Source organism: Macrotis lagotis, chromosome X (genome assembly GCF_037893015.1).
Source record: "Macrotis lagotis isolate mMagLag1 chromosome X, bilby.v1.9.chrom.fasta, whole genome shotgun sequence".
NCBI lineage: Eukaryota > Metazoa > Chordata > Mammalia > Peramelemorphia > Peramelidae > Macrotis > Macrotis lagotis.
Genome location: NC_133666.1, coordinates 632,875,765 through 632,893,372, shown reverse-complemented (window position 1 = coordinate 632,893,372; position 17,608 = coordinate 632,875,765). Strand labels below are relative to the sequence as shown.

General features: G+C 42.9%; 1 protein-coding gene across 3 annotated transcripts in view; it reads left to right on the top strand.

Moving 5' to 3' along the window:
- The first annotated feature begins 3,859 nt into the window (after positions 1-3,859).
- UHRF1 (ubiquitin like with PHD and ring finger domains 1) overlaps positions 3,860-17,608 on the top strand; it is a 39,596-nt gene continuing 25,847 nt past the window's right edge. The window contains exons 1-3 of one of the 3 annotated variants that reach the window (XM_074203936.1): positions 3,860-3,953; positions 5,495-5,657; positions 16,540-16,803. In XM_074203936.1, coding sequence (XP_074060037.1) covers positions 5,505-5,657; positions 16,540-16,803 — 417 coding nt within the window. In that variant the 5' untranslated portion in view covers positions 3,860-3,953; positions 5,495-5,504. Of the gene's footprint in view, positions 3,954-4,931; positions 4,956-5,322; positions 5,658-16,539; positions 16,804-17,608 lie in introns of those variants that run through there. The other 2 variants (XM_074203934.1, XM_074203935.1) reach the window with 2 other exon arrangements.

Genomic DNA, 17,608 nt, shown 5'->3' with positions numbered 1-17,608 from the left:
GCCTTAAATAATTTTTTTTTTAATAAAAAGGGTTCCAAGGTGATCAGATCTCATTTCCTGCTCATCAGGATCAAGATCTATAGAACATTATTTGGAATCCACAGTACCAAGAAAAAATTTCTGGGAGTATCTTTTGCCAGTTGGGCAAGGATAAAATTTACTTGTTCATTCTCTGTTTGCTCTTCAGAATATCCTTATTACCTTTTCTCCTGTCCTATCGAGGACATATTTTATGTGTGTGTGTGTGTGTGTGTGTGTGTGTGTGTGTGTGTGTGTGTGTGTTTTAAAGTTAGCTTCTTTGATAATTCAAACTTTCTTTTTAAAACAGGCTAATTAGAAGAGTCCTCAGATAACCCTCTGTATGTCTGTAAAAGGCTTATTTTAGGGGGGACTTAGGAGGAGGCTGCTGTAGAGCTCAAGGCAAAATCAGAAAGCAAAGTCTGTTTTTGATACCTTTTCATCCCCCTTTCTGTTTTCTTTCATTCTTATATTAATTCTTGAAGCTCCTGAACTTTCCCATCATTCCCACTTTCTATCTTGCATTCAAAGTGTTGCAGATTCCAGAATTATCTGTGGAAAAAGCACTAGTTCTGGGGTGAGGGCATGTGGGTCCAAATCCAGCCTTGTGTTGTTGCTGATTACAGAGAGGCAGATTAGATTATGATACTGAGACAATCAGAATTATCAGAATTGTCCCTAAGTGGGGCAGATAGCCCTTGGAAAAAAAAATCAATCTCTGAAGATCTTAGGGGAACCCTAGCTAATTATTGTTCAGATATGGGATGAACTGTATGGCTTTTGAAAGTTTTTCTAATTCTGATTTTTCTGTAATTCTCTGATGTGTTTTCTCCTGACTCTGTAGTCCTGTTCTTAATATCCTGCTTGCTTGGCAGCTTCTTGAAGTTCCAGTGATGTCTCTCTTCAGTGATGAATTCTCCCTGTGCTCAGAAAATTGGTTATGGGACTGTGGGGAATTCACTCCTTTCTTGCCTTGGTTTCTCCATCTACAAAATGGGATAAAAATCATGGGAAAATCAATACTTATAATGCTTACTTTCAAAGGATTGTAGTTCTAGAACTAAAAGGGATCTTGGAGGTTCAACAAGCTAGATCTTTAAATTTACAGATGAGGAAACTGAGGCCCAGAAAGGTTAAATAATTTGTAAAAAGTCACACAGATGATAGAGCTAGTATTTAAACTCTCACTGAACAATCCTACCTCCTTCTCAGAGTTGTTTTGATGAAAATACTTTGTCAGTTATTGAAGTGGCTATCAATATTATTACCATTTTCTTCCATTTTCTCTATTCAGCAGAGGCATCTGGAAGTTATCAGCTACAACTCCTCACTTGTACATATAGACACAGAAGTCCCAAAGGAAGTCTACACTAGAAAAAATTAGCTTCAGTAACCCCACAAATTCAATTCATGAATTACCTTGTATGTCTCAGGAACTGTGCCTAAGTGCTCAGGATACAAATAGAGAAACCAAAACAATCCTTGAATTGAACTTTTATTTTACTAAGGGGTATAGGTGTAATACAACATTTATTCTGATAAATACAAGATCTATAAAAAATGCTTTTAAGAGGGAGGAGAGGGAATGAGAGAGACAGGTATACAGAGAGCATTAGCAATGGAGAAGATGAATAAAGAAAGATCTTATATAGGAGGATTTCAAAGTGGTGATCAGTGAGTCCATTTTAGACATGGGAACAATTGTGTAAAGACAAGGATAGGGTAAGAAATGGAACTTGAGGTTGAGGGAATAATCAGCAGGTCACTTTCCTTAAAATGAAGAGTTTACAGAGGGGAGCAAGATGGAGTGAGACTGGGCAAGCAGGTAGGAACCAGACTGAAGAAGATTTTAAATGTGAAGCTTGAAGATTTTATATATTATCCTAGAGGCAATAAGGATAGCTAGGATTTATATAGCACTTGTATAATAACTCGCAGAATAATTTTTGATGTCATTGGAGTCTAACAAGTGTGGGGAATAGGTGCTGTGGTTAAATGACTATTTTAGTAGCTAGAGTCTGGATTAAAGATTTAGAGCTAAAAAGTGACCCCAGAGACCATGCAGGTGAAACTCAGTACCTTACAGTTGAGGAAACTGAGGTCTAAAGAGGCTAACTGATTTGCCCAAGATTTGCACAAGGAGTGACAGAGGCAGATTTGAACCAGGCAGGTCTTCTACCTCTTTCCATTGCTCTTTAATTCCTCCCTAGGTAGAGTAATGGATAGAGTGCCAGGCCTGGTCAGGAAGACATTCTCCTGAGTTAAAAATCTGATACTACTAACTGTTCCACCCTGAGTTAATCACCTAATTCTGTTTGCCGAAGTCTCTCATCTGCAAAATGAAAGAAATGGCAAACTATTCCAGTATCTCTTCCAAGAAAACCCCAAATGGGATCATGAAGAGTCAGATACAAACTGAAATGATTAACTATAATAACAATTGCTCTCAATTGGATTATTGAGGGGAGACTAGAGGAGGTAGAGTGGATCAAGAATGATACCTCTAACCTTCTGAGCCAGGACCACCGCTTTTTCAGTGCCCACTTGACTTGTTGACCTTCATGTTGTCTTTGGATGCCCTCCCAGGGTATTGACTCCTCTAGGTCAGCCCAGCCTGGGACACTGGAGAATGGGAGGGGCACGTCAGTAGCTTTACCATTCTATAGTCCCCAATAGAAGAGGGGTAATGACTAGTTAGGGATATTTTGAAAGGCACTTTTAAAGACTTTCTCAGATCAAACCACTGTGCTGGATCTCATACCAGGTAAGAGACTAAACTAGGTGACCTTGGGGAGCCTTCCCTTCCGTCCAGGACTCTAGTTCCAGGATTCATGTATGGATCTCAGTGAGTACGATTAGTCAGGTTCCCCTAAATGATAATCCTCATTTATTGCTCTTCGATATGTTTGCAATAAGAGGTTTGATGTGGAGAGGCTCTGACAAAGAAAAGTTGCCTGCCCCCCCCCCAAAAAAAAGTTCACTTCTGTTTGGAAGAAGAGAGCTTTCCGAGGAGCAGCGGAGAGCCCCTCTTGTGGCTGGGACCCGGACGGGGAAGGCCGGTCCCTGGAACAAGAGATTGTTTCAGCTGAGTTCGGTGCAGGGTTACGGAGCGGAGAGCAACTGTCAGGCCAGCGCTGTCCGAGGCCGGCTGCTGGGGTTCCGGCCCAGCCGGCCCCGGGGAGCACCGGAGGGCCCAGGGCTGGGTCCGGGCTCGCAGAAGGTAAGGGGGAGGCGGGGGGGGCCGAGGCGGGAAAGGGGCCGGGCCTGCCCGGGAATGGCCCTTGGGCCCATCTGGGCGCCGGGCGCCGGCGGGCCGAGGCTGGGGGGCCGCTCCGGGCCACGTGCTCGGGGCCAGAGCTGGGCGGGAGGGGGAGCCCGAGCCCTACTTGTGGCGCGGGCCAGGACGGGGCTGGGGGAGGGGAGGCAGGGCCGCGGGCCGCGGGGCGGGGGGGCGCGGGGAGCCGGGCGGTCGCGCCGTTCCCAAGCTTCCGGCCAGCCGCACCACCTGTCCCCGCGCCCTTTCTTTTCGGGGTCTTTGTGTGGGAGTGGGAGGAAGGAGGCGGGCCATCCCGGGAATGCGGAGGGGGTGCTCGGGTCGGGCCAGGGCCGGATCGCCCCCCGCCCCCTCCGCGCTCGAGGGCCGGGGCTGGCGGCCGCGGTGCCCCTGCGGGTGGCAGCGCGGGTGGCAGCGCCCCCAGCCGCCGCCGCCGCCCCGGGCACCCCGCTCGCCGGCGCCTCCCAGGCTCTCGGGGGCGGGGGGCGGTGCCAGGGGCCCCCCGACGGGGGGGGCGGGCCTCCTCGCCCCTCGGCGCTAATTCCCGCCACCAGGCGGCCAATCAGGAGCCGCCGGCCGGGGCCGGGGCTTTTCAGCGCCAAGCTACAAACCGCGGCTTTCGCGGGAAATTGCAGAGCAGCTGGGAGCGCCGCGGGCGGAGGTGAGTCTTCTGTCAGTGCGCGGGGCTCGGCCCGCGGGGCGCCCCGGCCGGGGGCATCGGAGGCCGCGCGCCGGCGGCGGGGGCTGCCCCCGCGTCTGCGGCGCTTGTCTGGCCCGGGGCGGCGGCCGAACGGGGCCCGGAGAGCTGAGGCTGGGGGCTGCTGGGCTTCCTCCGGGACAGGGCGGAGGGCCCGGCCCGGGCCGGTTCCCCGCTCCCGCGGGGGGCCGGAGTTGTGTGGGAGACGTGGGGAGCCCCCCAGGCCTGCGGAGTGCACCGAGGACCCCGGGAAGGGCCGCCGGCGGACGTGACCCCGGACCCCCCAGCGCTGTCACCCAGCTGGGGGCGTGGAGGGCCCTGTCTGCCCCCTCCGGTGCGTGCGCCATCGAGTGCCAGGCGACTTGGGGGCACCCCCGCCCCCCAGCGCTAGAGGCATTTCAGGAGGGGGGCTCTCTTTGGGGAGCGCCTAGCCCCCCACCCATGCGGGGGTTCTTGGGACGCGCTAAGCTGCCCCTGCCTCCGGGTGGGCACTCGAGGCCAGCTGCCACCCCTGGGCCAGCCGCAGCCCGGGCCCCGGAGCGCCAGTCCCGCTCCCTCTCCCCCGGCCCCTTAGGAAGTGATGGCTCATTTGCATGATCTCGCGGGAGCCGAGCTCTGGGCCCAAGTCCGAATTCAATTGTGGCGCGGAGAGCCGCTTCGCGCGCCTTGGCTGGCTGGGGCCGCCCTCCCCCGGGCCCGGGCCAATGGGATCGGGCGGGGCGGGGCCCGCGGGGCGGGCTTGGCCAATAGTGGACGCGGCGGCTTCGGGGCTGGACCGAAGGGCGGGGGGCGGCGTGTTGCAGGCTTGCGGTGAGGGTCGGGGCAGAGTGGAGCCTTCATGGATTCTTCCTCCTGGGGGGTGGGGGGCGGGGGGGCGCGCGCGGCCCCGGGCAGCGGAAGGGGAATCGGTGGGGGGCCGGGCGGGCCTGGGCAGGCTGGCCCGAGACCACCTCTGCTCCCCGGGAGGTGAGTCCTGGGCCGGGGGGGAAAGCGGGAAGGCGGGGCGGGGGCGGGGCCTGCCTTGTGGAGGCCCCGGAGAGGACGGGGCAGGGGTGGGGGGCAGGGCGCGGGCCCCGCCCCCCTCTGGAGTAGGGGGAGCCCCCCCCCCCCGGACCGCTGGGCGGGCGGGGCGTGAGGATAAACCCTGGCTTTCTCTCAACTTCCCTTCTTTCTTCCTTCCTTCTTTTTTTCTTCCCTTTTTCCTTCCTGTTTTCCTTCACCTCTTTCCACCTTTTTTCCTCCCACTTTATTTTCCTTCCTTACCACCTTTTCGCTTTCCATTGCTTCCTCTATTATTTTTCTATTTCCTTTTTTTCTTCCTTTACTTTTTTAGTTTTTCCTTTTTTTTTTGGCTTTTCTTTCCCGTTTCTTTCTTGTCCTTTACCTCCTCACCCTCCCTCCTTTATTTTCCTTCTCCTTATCTCTTCCTCTTACCGGTTCCTTCTTTCTTTCCTTACTCTTTTTCCTTTCCATCCCTTCCCTCTTTATTTCCTTCCTTCCCACAGGGCTACCAACATGTGGATCCAGGTTCGGACCATGGATGGCAAGGAGACCCACCGGGTCGACTCCCTGTCTAAGCTCACCAAGGTGGAAGAGCTGAGGCTGAAGATCCAGGAAGTGTTCAACGTGGAACCAGGGAGACAAAGACTTTTTTATCGGGGAAAACAGGTAAACTGCCCCTTTTTCCCTTCTGACTCTTTCCAGCAAGAGAAGCCTTCGGAGGAATATCTGCTATTGTTACCTCTGCCTCAGTTTCTTCATCTGCAAAACAGCATCTTTCAAGGGGTTGCTGTGAGGATCTAATGAGTTAACAAATGTTAAGCCTTAGAACAATTCCTGACCTCCAGTAAATGCTATATGTTAACTATTTTCATTATTGTTAGGGGTATCTAAATCTGGCAAAACAAAGTAGTGGATCAGCTAGTATTTAAGTTTCCCTTAAGCACTTGTGGTTTGCCTTCTCTTTTTAAAAATCCCTTTTGATCCCTTGTCCCAAAGGATTCTCTTTCTGTGTAGTACAGAACAATTTTCAGGGTCAATTAAGAGCTAATGAAGTGTCTTTAGAGGAAAAGTCCCAGCTTCACCTTTAATAACCATCCTAGGAGTATAAATAAGAAAACCTTTGTTCTCTGTGGGGAGGGTATAGTCCCCAGAGTCAACCCAAGTGTAATCAAAAGGTGTAGATTCCCTGTGCCAAGGGGCCCTAGGAAGAAAAGGAACTTGGAGATTCTTGTCTTGAGACGCTTCTGTTCCTTCAGTTGATTTTTTTTCATAGGATTTTAGCAGAGGTTCCACATTTATGTTGATCTAAACATAGTTCAATTAAGGGGAATATAGATAGTCTGCATCAGCATGGTAGAGTTGAGTAGTAAGTTTGTCAGCTAAATGCCCGCCTTTTTTGGGGGGGGTTGCTATTGAGTTTAGAATGCAAATAGGATTATGCTGCCATCTAGCGATTCATGAATTCCCAAAGCTTGGCATGGTTTATATGATTTGGTAGACTTTCCCTGTTCTTATTAGAAACAGGACTGTGATTCATTTCTCTTTCCTCCTAGAAGAGCATTTTCAAAAAGCTTATGAAAATAGAAGTGATAGGAGAAAAAAGTTATTGTGCAGTTGAATGTATTGTTCAATATTCAATGTTGTATGTTTTTCTATTTTTTAACTTCTTTTTGGACTCTGATACCCCTGGATCTTGCTGAAAACCTACACCAGTTCTGACAGGTATACATGCTATGGGGCACTTGTCTTTCCTTAATTGTCTTCTGTCAAGAAAGGAGCTATTGACTCAGGAGCTACTCCTCCTGCCTTCTGAGATGATTTTCCTCATTTGTTTGACTGAAAAATGTATCATACTGCCCAATGGTCTGATGATATGGTCCTTGGGCAATAGAATTCCTCCTGCATTTGCAGTCTTTATAGTTTGCTTATCACCTGATAGTACCAGTGGTCTACTGCACAATAGTAATCTTCATCCACCGTGATGAAGTATTATTAATATTAGTAGTAGACTAATAATTAATTAGTAGACTACTAATTAATAGTAGACTACAAAGCACCTCTATATTTATCACATTATATCCAGCTTTTCACACTGGTCGGGTACAAAGAAAAAGTTTTTTCCCCTTTGCTGTTAATAGGTTCTGCTATTTTTCTCATCCTCTTTTCTTACTGAGGAAAGATCAGAATAATATTAAAGAATTCTTGATTGTGGGGAAGGTAGGTGGTAGGGTGGGGCAGTGGATAGAACACTGACCCTGGTTGCATGATCATGGGAAAGTCACTTAATCCTGATTGCCTCCCCTTCAAAAAAGAGAATTTGTAATTTTTGTTTTAATATTGTTTTCTTCACCTGTGCAAACTGCAACCTTTTTCTTGACAACAGGTCTCATTCAAAAAATTCATCCAGTGACTAGATCTCTGCTAAGCCTCTGTTCTTTACTAGGTGGAATGTTGATGATGATGATGATGATGATGATGATGATGATGATGATGATGATGATGATGTTTGTCCTTTCTTCTCAAAGAAGACCGGGACATCAGGGGAGATGATTCCACCACAAGCTTGTGAATTGGATTTGAGTGAGGGGGGCTGTGCTAAGTCACCAGCCTCATTTTCTCCTCCGGAGCCATCTGGGTCCAGCTGCCAGATAGGAATCAGGAAGACTGGAGGAGAGGCAATCAGGGTTAGGATAGACAACAGTCTGTTAGAATTGCACCAATGAATCCAGTCTCTTTTGCTTCTTAGGAACTGCCAGAGCTTGGGTTCCCCTGACATAGCCTTCCAAGAACTAGATTTATCTATCTTCTAAAGGGATTAGAGTTGGTCTTGAGTGGATTCCTCAATCATCAGGCTGCAGGCACTTATGGGGAAATTGTTTTCTTCACAATTCAGACATTCATTCAGCAGATATTTGTTAAACTTCTGTGTATGTCACTGGACACATGAAGTGGAAAAACAATTGTCACTTGACTTGGGCTTTTGTTTCACTGGACTTATAGAAGTATGGTGTGTGGGGGGTAATAGCAACACAGAAAAGTGTTTTGGGAAATTTGGAGAGGGAAGACTTTATACTTTGGGGAACAAGAGAAGGTTTTAGAGAGGACATAGTACTTGAGCTGAACTTCAAAGGACAAAAAGGCTTCTTTAAGGCAAGGATGAATCTTTTTCTATATCAAATAAATGACTTTCCACTTTTCATTTGGAGATTTCCAGCATTAGGGCAACCCATTATTTGCCCCCAAAACCCATTCTTCTTTTGCATAGCTCTCATTGTTTAGGAAGTTTTTACCTACTGGAGTCAAATGACCTGGGTTTAAATCCTGTGAATTCCATTCTGTACTACTCCTGTGACCCCGGGTAAGTCACTTAGGCTTTTACTTTCCTGATCTTTAAAGAAAAAAAATGAGGAACTTTAGACTATCTGATCTTTGAGCTCCCTTTCTATTCTAAATTTATACCCCTAAGGTTAGATTTGGCTCTTTGAAACTTCTATTCATTGTTCTTAGTTCTACCCACTGGGACCTGGAAGAACAAGTCTAATTCCTCTTCCATGTAATAGTCCTTTAAAGAATCCTTTGAAGTTGGAATCATCTAGTCCTTTCTCAGCTTCCCCCCAGGCTAAATATTTTAATTTCTCTTAACTAGTCCTCACAGACTTGCGCTGAAGGCCCCCTCACTAGCATAGTTTTAATCTCTGTGCTTTCCTACTTGCTAATGTTAAACTAAATTTTGGTGTCCAGAACACAGTACTTCAGATAGGCAAAGGTTAGGAGATGATCCTCCCTTTTGTCCTGGCCGAAGTGCCTCTTAATGGAGACTAAGATCATAGAACTTTTTTTAAAAATTTTTTTTCTAGTTTACATGCAAAGACAGTATTCAACCTTTCTTTTTGCAAGCTTTTGAATGTTGGTTTTCATAATTCATAATTATAATGGAAAGGGTGAGAGAGAGAGAGAGAGAGAGAGAGAGAGAGAGAGAGAGAGAGAGAGAAGGAGATAAAGAAGTATCAGAAATGATGCTGAGATTCCATCCTGGAAGAGTGGGAGAGATGATAATGTCATAGCCAGAAGAAAAAGAGAGAGGTGAGAGAAGGGGAATGAGTTTAGTGGGGACTAATAATAACATTAACAATTGAAATTTATATAGTCCTTAAAAGTTTGTATAGTTCTTTATATATGTTAACTTAGGAAGTTAGTTGTGGATCAGTTTGAAGTACCAATTGAGTTTCCCACTGTATTTGTCCAGCAGTTAGTTGAAGGTGTGAGATTACATCTAGTTTTAGGAGAGAACAGTGCTCTTCTCTCTCCCTCTCCTCCCTCCATCATATATATATATGTACACATACATATACATATACACATATATACATATGTAATTTATATATGTATATGTATATACATATATATGTATACATGCATATACATACATGTATATATATTTTTCAAAATAATCTTTATAAAGGTGATAAGCTGACTTAATGTTGAGAGTATAATTCATAGTATTATATCAAATAAATGATCTTAATATCAATAGCTTTGATTTCTTACTGAGTATGGTTTATCTCTGCTTGCATAACTAAGATTTTTTTTTGTTAGAACTAATTAGGTTCTGAATCTGAATTTGTATTCTGAAATTGCATTTTTAGAGGCTTTATAAAGGGAAGGAAATATCTTTTTTCTTTTTTAGGTTTTTTGCAAGGCAAATGGGGTAAGTGGCTTACCCAAGGCCACTCAGCTAGGTAATTATTAAGTGTCTGAGACCGGATTTGAACCCAGGTACTCCTGACTCATGTTTTTATAGCAGTTCATTGAGTTCTTAAATATTTTAAACATGATTGACCTGTTGGGGGTTTTTTTGATACAAGTAAATCCACCTCCTAACACAGCAAGTTCCCTGAAACACAGCCATGTACTTTTATTTATTTATTTATTTGTTTGTTTATTTTGGTTTTTGCAAGGCAATGGGGTTGTGACTTGCCCAAGGCCACACAGCTAGGCAATTATCAAATGTCTGAGGTCGGATTTGAACTCAGGTACTCCTGACTCCAAGGTCAGTGCTCTGTCCACCACTGTGCCACCTAGCTGCCCCAGTCATGTACTATTAACCAGATAGGAAAGTTGTCTCCTTTAACTTTGATAGTTTGGTCCTGATGGTGGCAGCTGTAATTGACTGGAGTTGTGTTGCCTCATCATGCCGACTTTGTTACTGCTGAATATTGTCCTTTGTCTTTTTTGTTCACTGTACCACTTTAAACACATCCTCCTTTGTTTTTGTGAATCCCTCGTCCTTTATAGGTGAATAATAGCCCTTTATAGGTTGTCATTTGTTCAGTCATTCTCCTATTTCTAACTTTTTTGTTATAATTTATGCTGATCAGGACAATTTGAGACCTAGGAGATGTTCTGGTTGTTAATAACTTCTTTGGAATGGTCCGTTGTCCTTCATTATCGAAGAAGACCAAAATGAACACTGTGTTTGAGACAAATTACTAGTTTCCACTGTGGTTGATCAGCCCAATAAGAGCTTGGGAATGTTCCACTATCATATATTCTTTGGAATATTTGATTCTAGTGATGGAATATCTGGGTCACAGGATAGGCAGATCAGTATCATTTCTTGTTTTATTTCTAAATTGTTACAGAACTGCTGTACACATACACAACTCCTGTGGGTGACTCAGTGACTTTGATTTCTTCCAGCAATATCCAGTCTCTCATTTTTATAGATGGAAAAACTGAAACCCAGAGAAAAATTTGCTTAAGGTCATATAGATAATCAGACCAGAATTGTAACTTAGATCATTCTCTGGTCCCTGATTTCACTCTTTTGGTTAGTTCTTGTCTGTTATTGAAGAAGACCAAAATGACATCACTGTGTTAGAGACAAATTACAGTCTGTCTGACTGCCTGATCAGACCAATATGAGCTCAAAATGCTCTACCCACAGATAGGGTACAAATAGTCCATGTGAACACCTGGGATATTTACTCAAAATTTGCTCCTATCACATTTCCTTTGAACTGCTTCAGTTCTGCTTTGCTCTTAGAATTTTACACCCTCTCTAATGAGGGTCCACTATGCTGGGCAGTGGTGTGCCACACAATAAGTGTGATTAGCCTATTGAGGTTAGATGTTTGAGCAAGCTTGTTGACTAAAAGTGGCTCTTCAGACATTGTTATTTTTGTGTCTAAATCTAGAATTAATTTGTGTGTGAATGTCTGTTGGGATATTGATGTACAGATATTTTGAAAAGCCCTGTAGGAAGGGTCTTCGATAAAGTCTTTTGTGTTAAAACCTATATGTGTTAGACTTATGGAAAAGTATATGAAAATTTTAATCTCTTAAATTGTGTCTATGTATATCTTCTTAAGCAGCAGATCAAATTATATTCTGGCAAATCATGAATATGCTTTAAAGAATTTAAGATTAGGGTGGAAGGGTGTAAAATATGACCACTATGAGGAAACCTGGAGATGTTTCCCTGGGAAACAACTTGTTACAGTGAATATGCAGCTGAACCGAAGTCAAAGGACTTGGAATTAAGTTGAGACTTTGCTTCTTCTTTACTCTGTGACTTTGAGTAAAGTCACCTTAACTTCTGAACTTCAGTTTCTTCATAAGAATTCTTCTGCTTTCTGCCTCTTATCAGAGTTCCTGTTGCTCCCCCTGATTTGGTCCTCTTTTGTTGGACAAGCTCAGGTTTGTGGGTAAAAGTAGATAACATTAACCAAAAGGAATATTTGGAGAGAGCATGATGTACCTCTTTAAATTAGGTGATTGATGTGCCAATATTTCTTCACCTTGCAGTATTCAAAATGCCACTCACTCCTTTAACTCAACTGGTCTGATTGGTTTACAGAAATGAGCTCATTGGTCATATAGTCCGGCCACCTCATTTTGCAAATTGACAAAAATTGGCATTAATTGAAGTTGAAGTTTCTGGTCATCATTGCTTAGGAATCAACATTTCTTCAAGTTCGTCCTTATAGTTTTATGATGTGATACTTTAGTAAGAGGAGTCCTAAACAGTTTCTCTCCATTTTTATTCATAGTGGAATAAAGCTTCTTGTATATGAGTTGCTTCCTAGGCTTTCCATCTTCTAAAAAAAATATCCTTAGCTGGAAAGGATTTGAATTTTAAATTTAAAAAACTAATTTATATTAGTGATCATGATGTGTTTTAAAATTTTAAATGGGGTTAAAGTCTTATTAAAAAAAAATTTTAGTTTTTCCACAGTTAACATGAACACTTTCTTTTGCAAAGAGCAGAAAAAAAGCATTGTATATGAAACAATATTGTAAATTGCTTTTTTAAAGGAAAAAAACATATAATTCAACATATTCATTCTAAAACTGTCTCTTTACTGTTTTAAAACCATTCAATGATCTCCCTTTTTCCTTTAGCATCACCATTTGCCCTTCTCTCCCTCTAATCCCCCCTCCATTTATGAAAACCACCACCAAAACCCAGATCTAAAGTCTTCAATCAAAGGAATGGATATTTAATGGCAGCTTCATTGTAGGCTTTTAATAGTCTTCTTTCCTATGAGTACTAGGTTACAGTTTTACTAATCAATAACGATGAGTCTAGTAGCTTTTGTATTGTATGTATGTAAATATTTAAGTCACTTATCTAGAGCTTTTGATTAGTATACTCTGTCTCTTGGAGGAGGAAAAATGGACCAACTCTTTTTTTAATATTTTTTAAAAATTTATTTATTTTGAATTTTACAATTTGCACCCTAAGTGTACTTCTCTTCCCCCACCCCCCACAGAAGGCAATCTGTTAGTCTTTACGTTATTTCCATGGAATACATTGATCCAAATTGAATGTGATGAGAGAGAAATCATAACCTTGAGGAAAAAAATAAAAGTATAAGAGATAGCAAAATTACATAATAAGATAATTTTTTAAAAAATTAAAGGTAAGAGTTTTGGGTCTTTTTTTCAAACTCCACAATTCTTTCTCTGGATACAGATGGTATTCTCCATTGCAGATATTCCAAAATTGTGCCTGATTGTTGCACTGATGGAATGAGCAAATCTATTAAGGTTGATCATCACCCCCATGTTTCTATTAGGGTGTGCAATGTTCTTCTGGTTCTGCTCTTCTCACTCAGCATCAGTTCATGCAAATCCTCCCAGACTTCCCTGAATTCCCTTCCCTCCTGGTTTCTATTAGAACAATAGTGTTCCATCACATACATATACCACAGTTTATTAAGCCATTCCCCAACTGAAGGACATTTACTTGATTTCCAATTCTTTGCTACCACAAACAGAGCTGCTATGGCTATTTTTGTACAAGTGTTGTTTTTACCCTTTTTCATCATCTCTTCAGGGTATAGACCCAGTAGTGGTATTGCTGGATCAAAGGGTATGCACATTTTTGTTGTCCTTTGGATGTAATTCCAAATTGCTCTCCAGAAAGGTTGGATGAGTTCACGGCTCCACCAACAATGTATTAGTGTCCCAGATTTCACAAATCCCTTCCAGCAATGATCATTGGGAAATGGACCAGCTCTTGCTATTGCTGCTGTTCTTCCTGTTCCTTCCATTTACTCTAGCAAATTGATAATTTTTTGTTGGTATAAATGATAATTGACTGTAGAATGAACTGAGTTTTCCAGTACACCTGGACATATTCTTCTCACGTTCTATGTATGCCCATGAGTCTTGAGTATAAAGAACTTTTGTGAATGTCTGGTTCTGGGACTCATTTTGTTTCTAAAGATTAGGCTCTAGTGTCATTTATTGTCAGTGACTGTTGAGGGTCAGATCTAAACTAAGTATTTCAGTTCTATCTTCAACAGGAAATCAACCTTTACTTTTTAAATTCTTTAATTGTAGTAGACTGTTAAGTCACTGCCACCCGGCATTCATCAAGGCCTAACCTAGATAATGTTGTGTCATAGCTCAGGGATCATCTCTGCTCATAGTAGGACCTCAACCATTGTTAAATGATGGAATGAATCACTTCTTTCAAATGGTTTTCTGTGTTTAAAAACACATTTCTCAATGTGTCTTCCCCTCCCTGTCACAGAAAACCATCCCTAAGAGAATAAAAAAATGAAAAAGTGGAATTCTGCCAAACTAACCAATATATTGAGAAAGTCTGACATTAGAAGTAGTATTTTATTCCCAAAGCCCCCGGACCAAGCTGGGTCTAGATAATTTCACAAGATTTAGTTTCATTTGTTTTATTATTGTCATTCTTTCCATTTCCAGTGTGGTGTTCATTATGTTATTTTCTTGGTTCTTCTTTACTTCTATGACCATTTATGCAAAGGTTTACCCTCTGTCTCTGTTATTTCTAATGAGAACTTGATTAGAGGCAGCATGATTTAGTGAAGAGAGGATTGGCCTTATAATCAGGTAGACTTAACTACTCCCCTTTCTGATAATGGGGTGTCCATGGACAAGTCACTGAACTCCTCTGAGCCTCTTAATGTTTTCATTTCAGTGAAATGGCAATACCTAAGGTAACTACTTCACTGGGATTTTGTCAGCATCAAATGAGACAATGTATGTGAAGTGCTTAAGAAACTATTAGCTTTTGTATGACGTTTACAAAAGCTGCACTTTGAAGTATGTATCTATTATATGTTTGTTTGCATTTAGTAATTTAGTTCTAGTTTGCATCCTCAGAAATGCACAAGTCATTTGGGATCATATTCACGTAATGGTGAGGCTCACTGACATTTATGAGGCTTCTTAAGGTTTACGAAGAAATTCTGGGATGTCCAAAGATGAAGTGTAAGTTATTTTTGGAATCAGTTTTGTGGTTTTTACTGAAGAATTACTTTCCTCTAAGGTGACTGACATGAACTTGGTTACTCAGGTTACTTGTGTCTGTAGTTGATCCTTTAAGAGCAACATCATGGGTTGCGGAAAGAGTGCTGAATTAGGAGAATGTTGAAGCTCGTGGTTTGATTTCCTTTGTAAACAGTTGATCCTTACTGGAATATGATTGATTAACCATAGCTCAAAGAGATAGCATTGCTATTCATTACCTTTCACTTCCATTTTGCATCTCTTCCATTGGTATGAGTGTGATCTGGTTAGTTAATTTAAGTGCCTCCTGAATGTTCTTCCTTGGATGGTGTTAGGAAGTAAAGGAAAAAAGTTCTACAATCTTATTAAGGAAATATAGATGCCATTTGTGTTTCAGTGTGAAAGTGCAGATACTTACAAAAGTACAAGTATATGCAAATACCAGTTTCTGGATAGTAACTGGTGAAGTAAAGGCTAAAGCATGACTTGAATCAGAGAAAGTCTTTGGAAGTTTAAACTGTATCTTGAAAGGGAGCTGATGGACATGAATTGCCAGGAGAAGGTTCTAAGGTACTCTTGTAGCGTGGAAGTGATGATATGAGGAGGCAATCTGGTATCTTAGAATGCTGGACTTGAATCAAAAGACTTGAGTTTGAATGTTGGCTCTAATGCTTAGTTAGGATAAGATTTGGAAAAGGAAAGAATTCTGGGGTTGGTTCCTTTTCACTGGACCACTTCATTTTATAATTAAGGAAACCAGAGAAATCAACTGGGTAAGATCACAGAGATAATCCATCAGTTTTGAAACCAGACCTTGTAACCATTCTGGGCTTTTTCTGCATTCATTATATGATATAAAGTTTGTTGTCCTCTGGATATTTTCTGGCAAATAGTAAGCACTCAATGACTGCTTCTTGACCTGTGTTCTTTTATACTACTAGTTGAGTTATCTTGGTTAAGGCACTTAATGCTTGAAGGATCTGCAAAAATAAGATAATTGCACTATATCCTTACAGGGTGTTTTTTTTTTTTTGAAGAGAGATAAATTGAATCACTGTGTCAGGATCCAAAAAGGTTGTGACAGGCCATAATGTTGGACTGGATCTAATAGGCTCACATGTAATTGTGATAAAGATAGTCTTGACTTTTCAAAAATTAACTTTATAAATACACCATGGAGAGGAGGTAGGGAACCAGAAAGCACATCCAGATAGTGTTCTTTAACAGTGTAATTCAAAAATCCAAAAAAATGGAGCTGTCAGAATAAGGGAGATTATTTTCCTATTCGACTTGGCCCAGTTCAGACCAAATCTGGAACATTTTATTTCAGTCTGAGCATTATATTTTAGGAAGGAAATTGATAAATTAAAGAGTGTTTTGAGAAGAGTGACCAGATTGGTGAAGGGCCTCAAGTATCTCTTAAGGAATGGGTTGCTCACCTGGAAAACTGGGCCATCATGTGGAAGAGAGGTTAGATTAATTCTAGCTGATTCCAGAAAGCAGATGTAGGAGCAGTGGGGGAAGAGAGGCAGGCAGATTGTTTGGATATTAAAAAAGAAAAAGCAAAAACCAAACCTACTTTCTTTAGCTATTGACCAGTTAAGTGGCAAAGGAAGCAAAGACTAGCTTTGTCTGGTAGAGGGATTTTTGGTTCAGGTAGAAAGACTGGACTGGAGCACCTCTGAGGCCCCCTTAAGACTCAAGAGGCAGGGCTGAGAAGACAGATGAAATGGAGGGGATTTTTCATTAACACTCTTTGTGCTTTTCTTCACAGATGGAAGATGGGCACTCTCTTTTTGACTATAGCGTTGGTCTGAACGATATTGTTCAATTGCTGGCTCGACAAAGCCCAGCTGTACTTTCTGTTCCTAATAAAGAAAAGGATTCTGAACTCTCTGATACAGATTCAGGCTGTGGCTCAGGCCAGAGTGAATCTGATAAGAGTTCCAACCATGGAGAAGGAACCCTGGAAATCGATGGGCAGCCTGGACCAGCCTCTCAAACAGACTGGATTGATCCAGGATTTGGCCTTTATAAGGTAAAGTTCTCCATTTTGGGCTTTTGATATGTTACTTTTTAGAATATTATCTCCAACCTTTTCCATTCTGTGCTTCACATTTTTGATCTTTCTTGTATGTACCTGGGGTCACTTTTCCTTTCAACTCCTCATGACTGAAAGAACCATTGATCTAAGCCTACTTGTGTCAAGCCCCCATCCCAGGGGTCCACATGGACTGTTTGGGCCTGATGTAGTGGAACATTCCAAACTTATACTGGTTTGAGAGGCCACAGGTGGGCACACTTGTGATTTGACTCTAACATAGCAAGGACAAGAACAACCAACCCACCAGCCATCCAGCCAGCTGGGCACTGAGGAAACCTGCAGAGAATGGTCCAGGTCCTACTCTTTAGGAACTCATATTCTCTATATGGAGAAAAACCATACATCTCTAAGTCTGCAGAATCAATACAAGGTACACCGGAGGAAGTTAGAGGGGGAAAATTAGCTTCTGGGAGCACAGAGAAGGACTTTATTTAGAAAAGTAGTGCTTGAGGAGAGAGAGAGAGAGAGAGAGAGAGAGAGAGAGAGAGGACTTTTGAGATACAGACAGGGAAAGACAGAAAATTGGGCTCTCACAAAGGTCAGCAGATGGGGGTTTGTGTGTGTGTTGCAGGTAGCCTGGAGCACAGGGAGGGGGAAATAGTAAGGAGGATGAGGAAACTAGGGGAGGACTTTCAAGATGTGAACAGCCGTGCAGAGACCCTGGAAGCAGGGAGGCCTTTTAGGAGGCTACTTCAGTAATCTAGGATGGGGAGATAAGGGCCTGAATGAAGGGATGGCT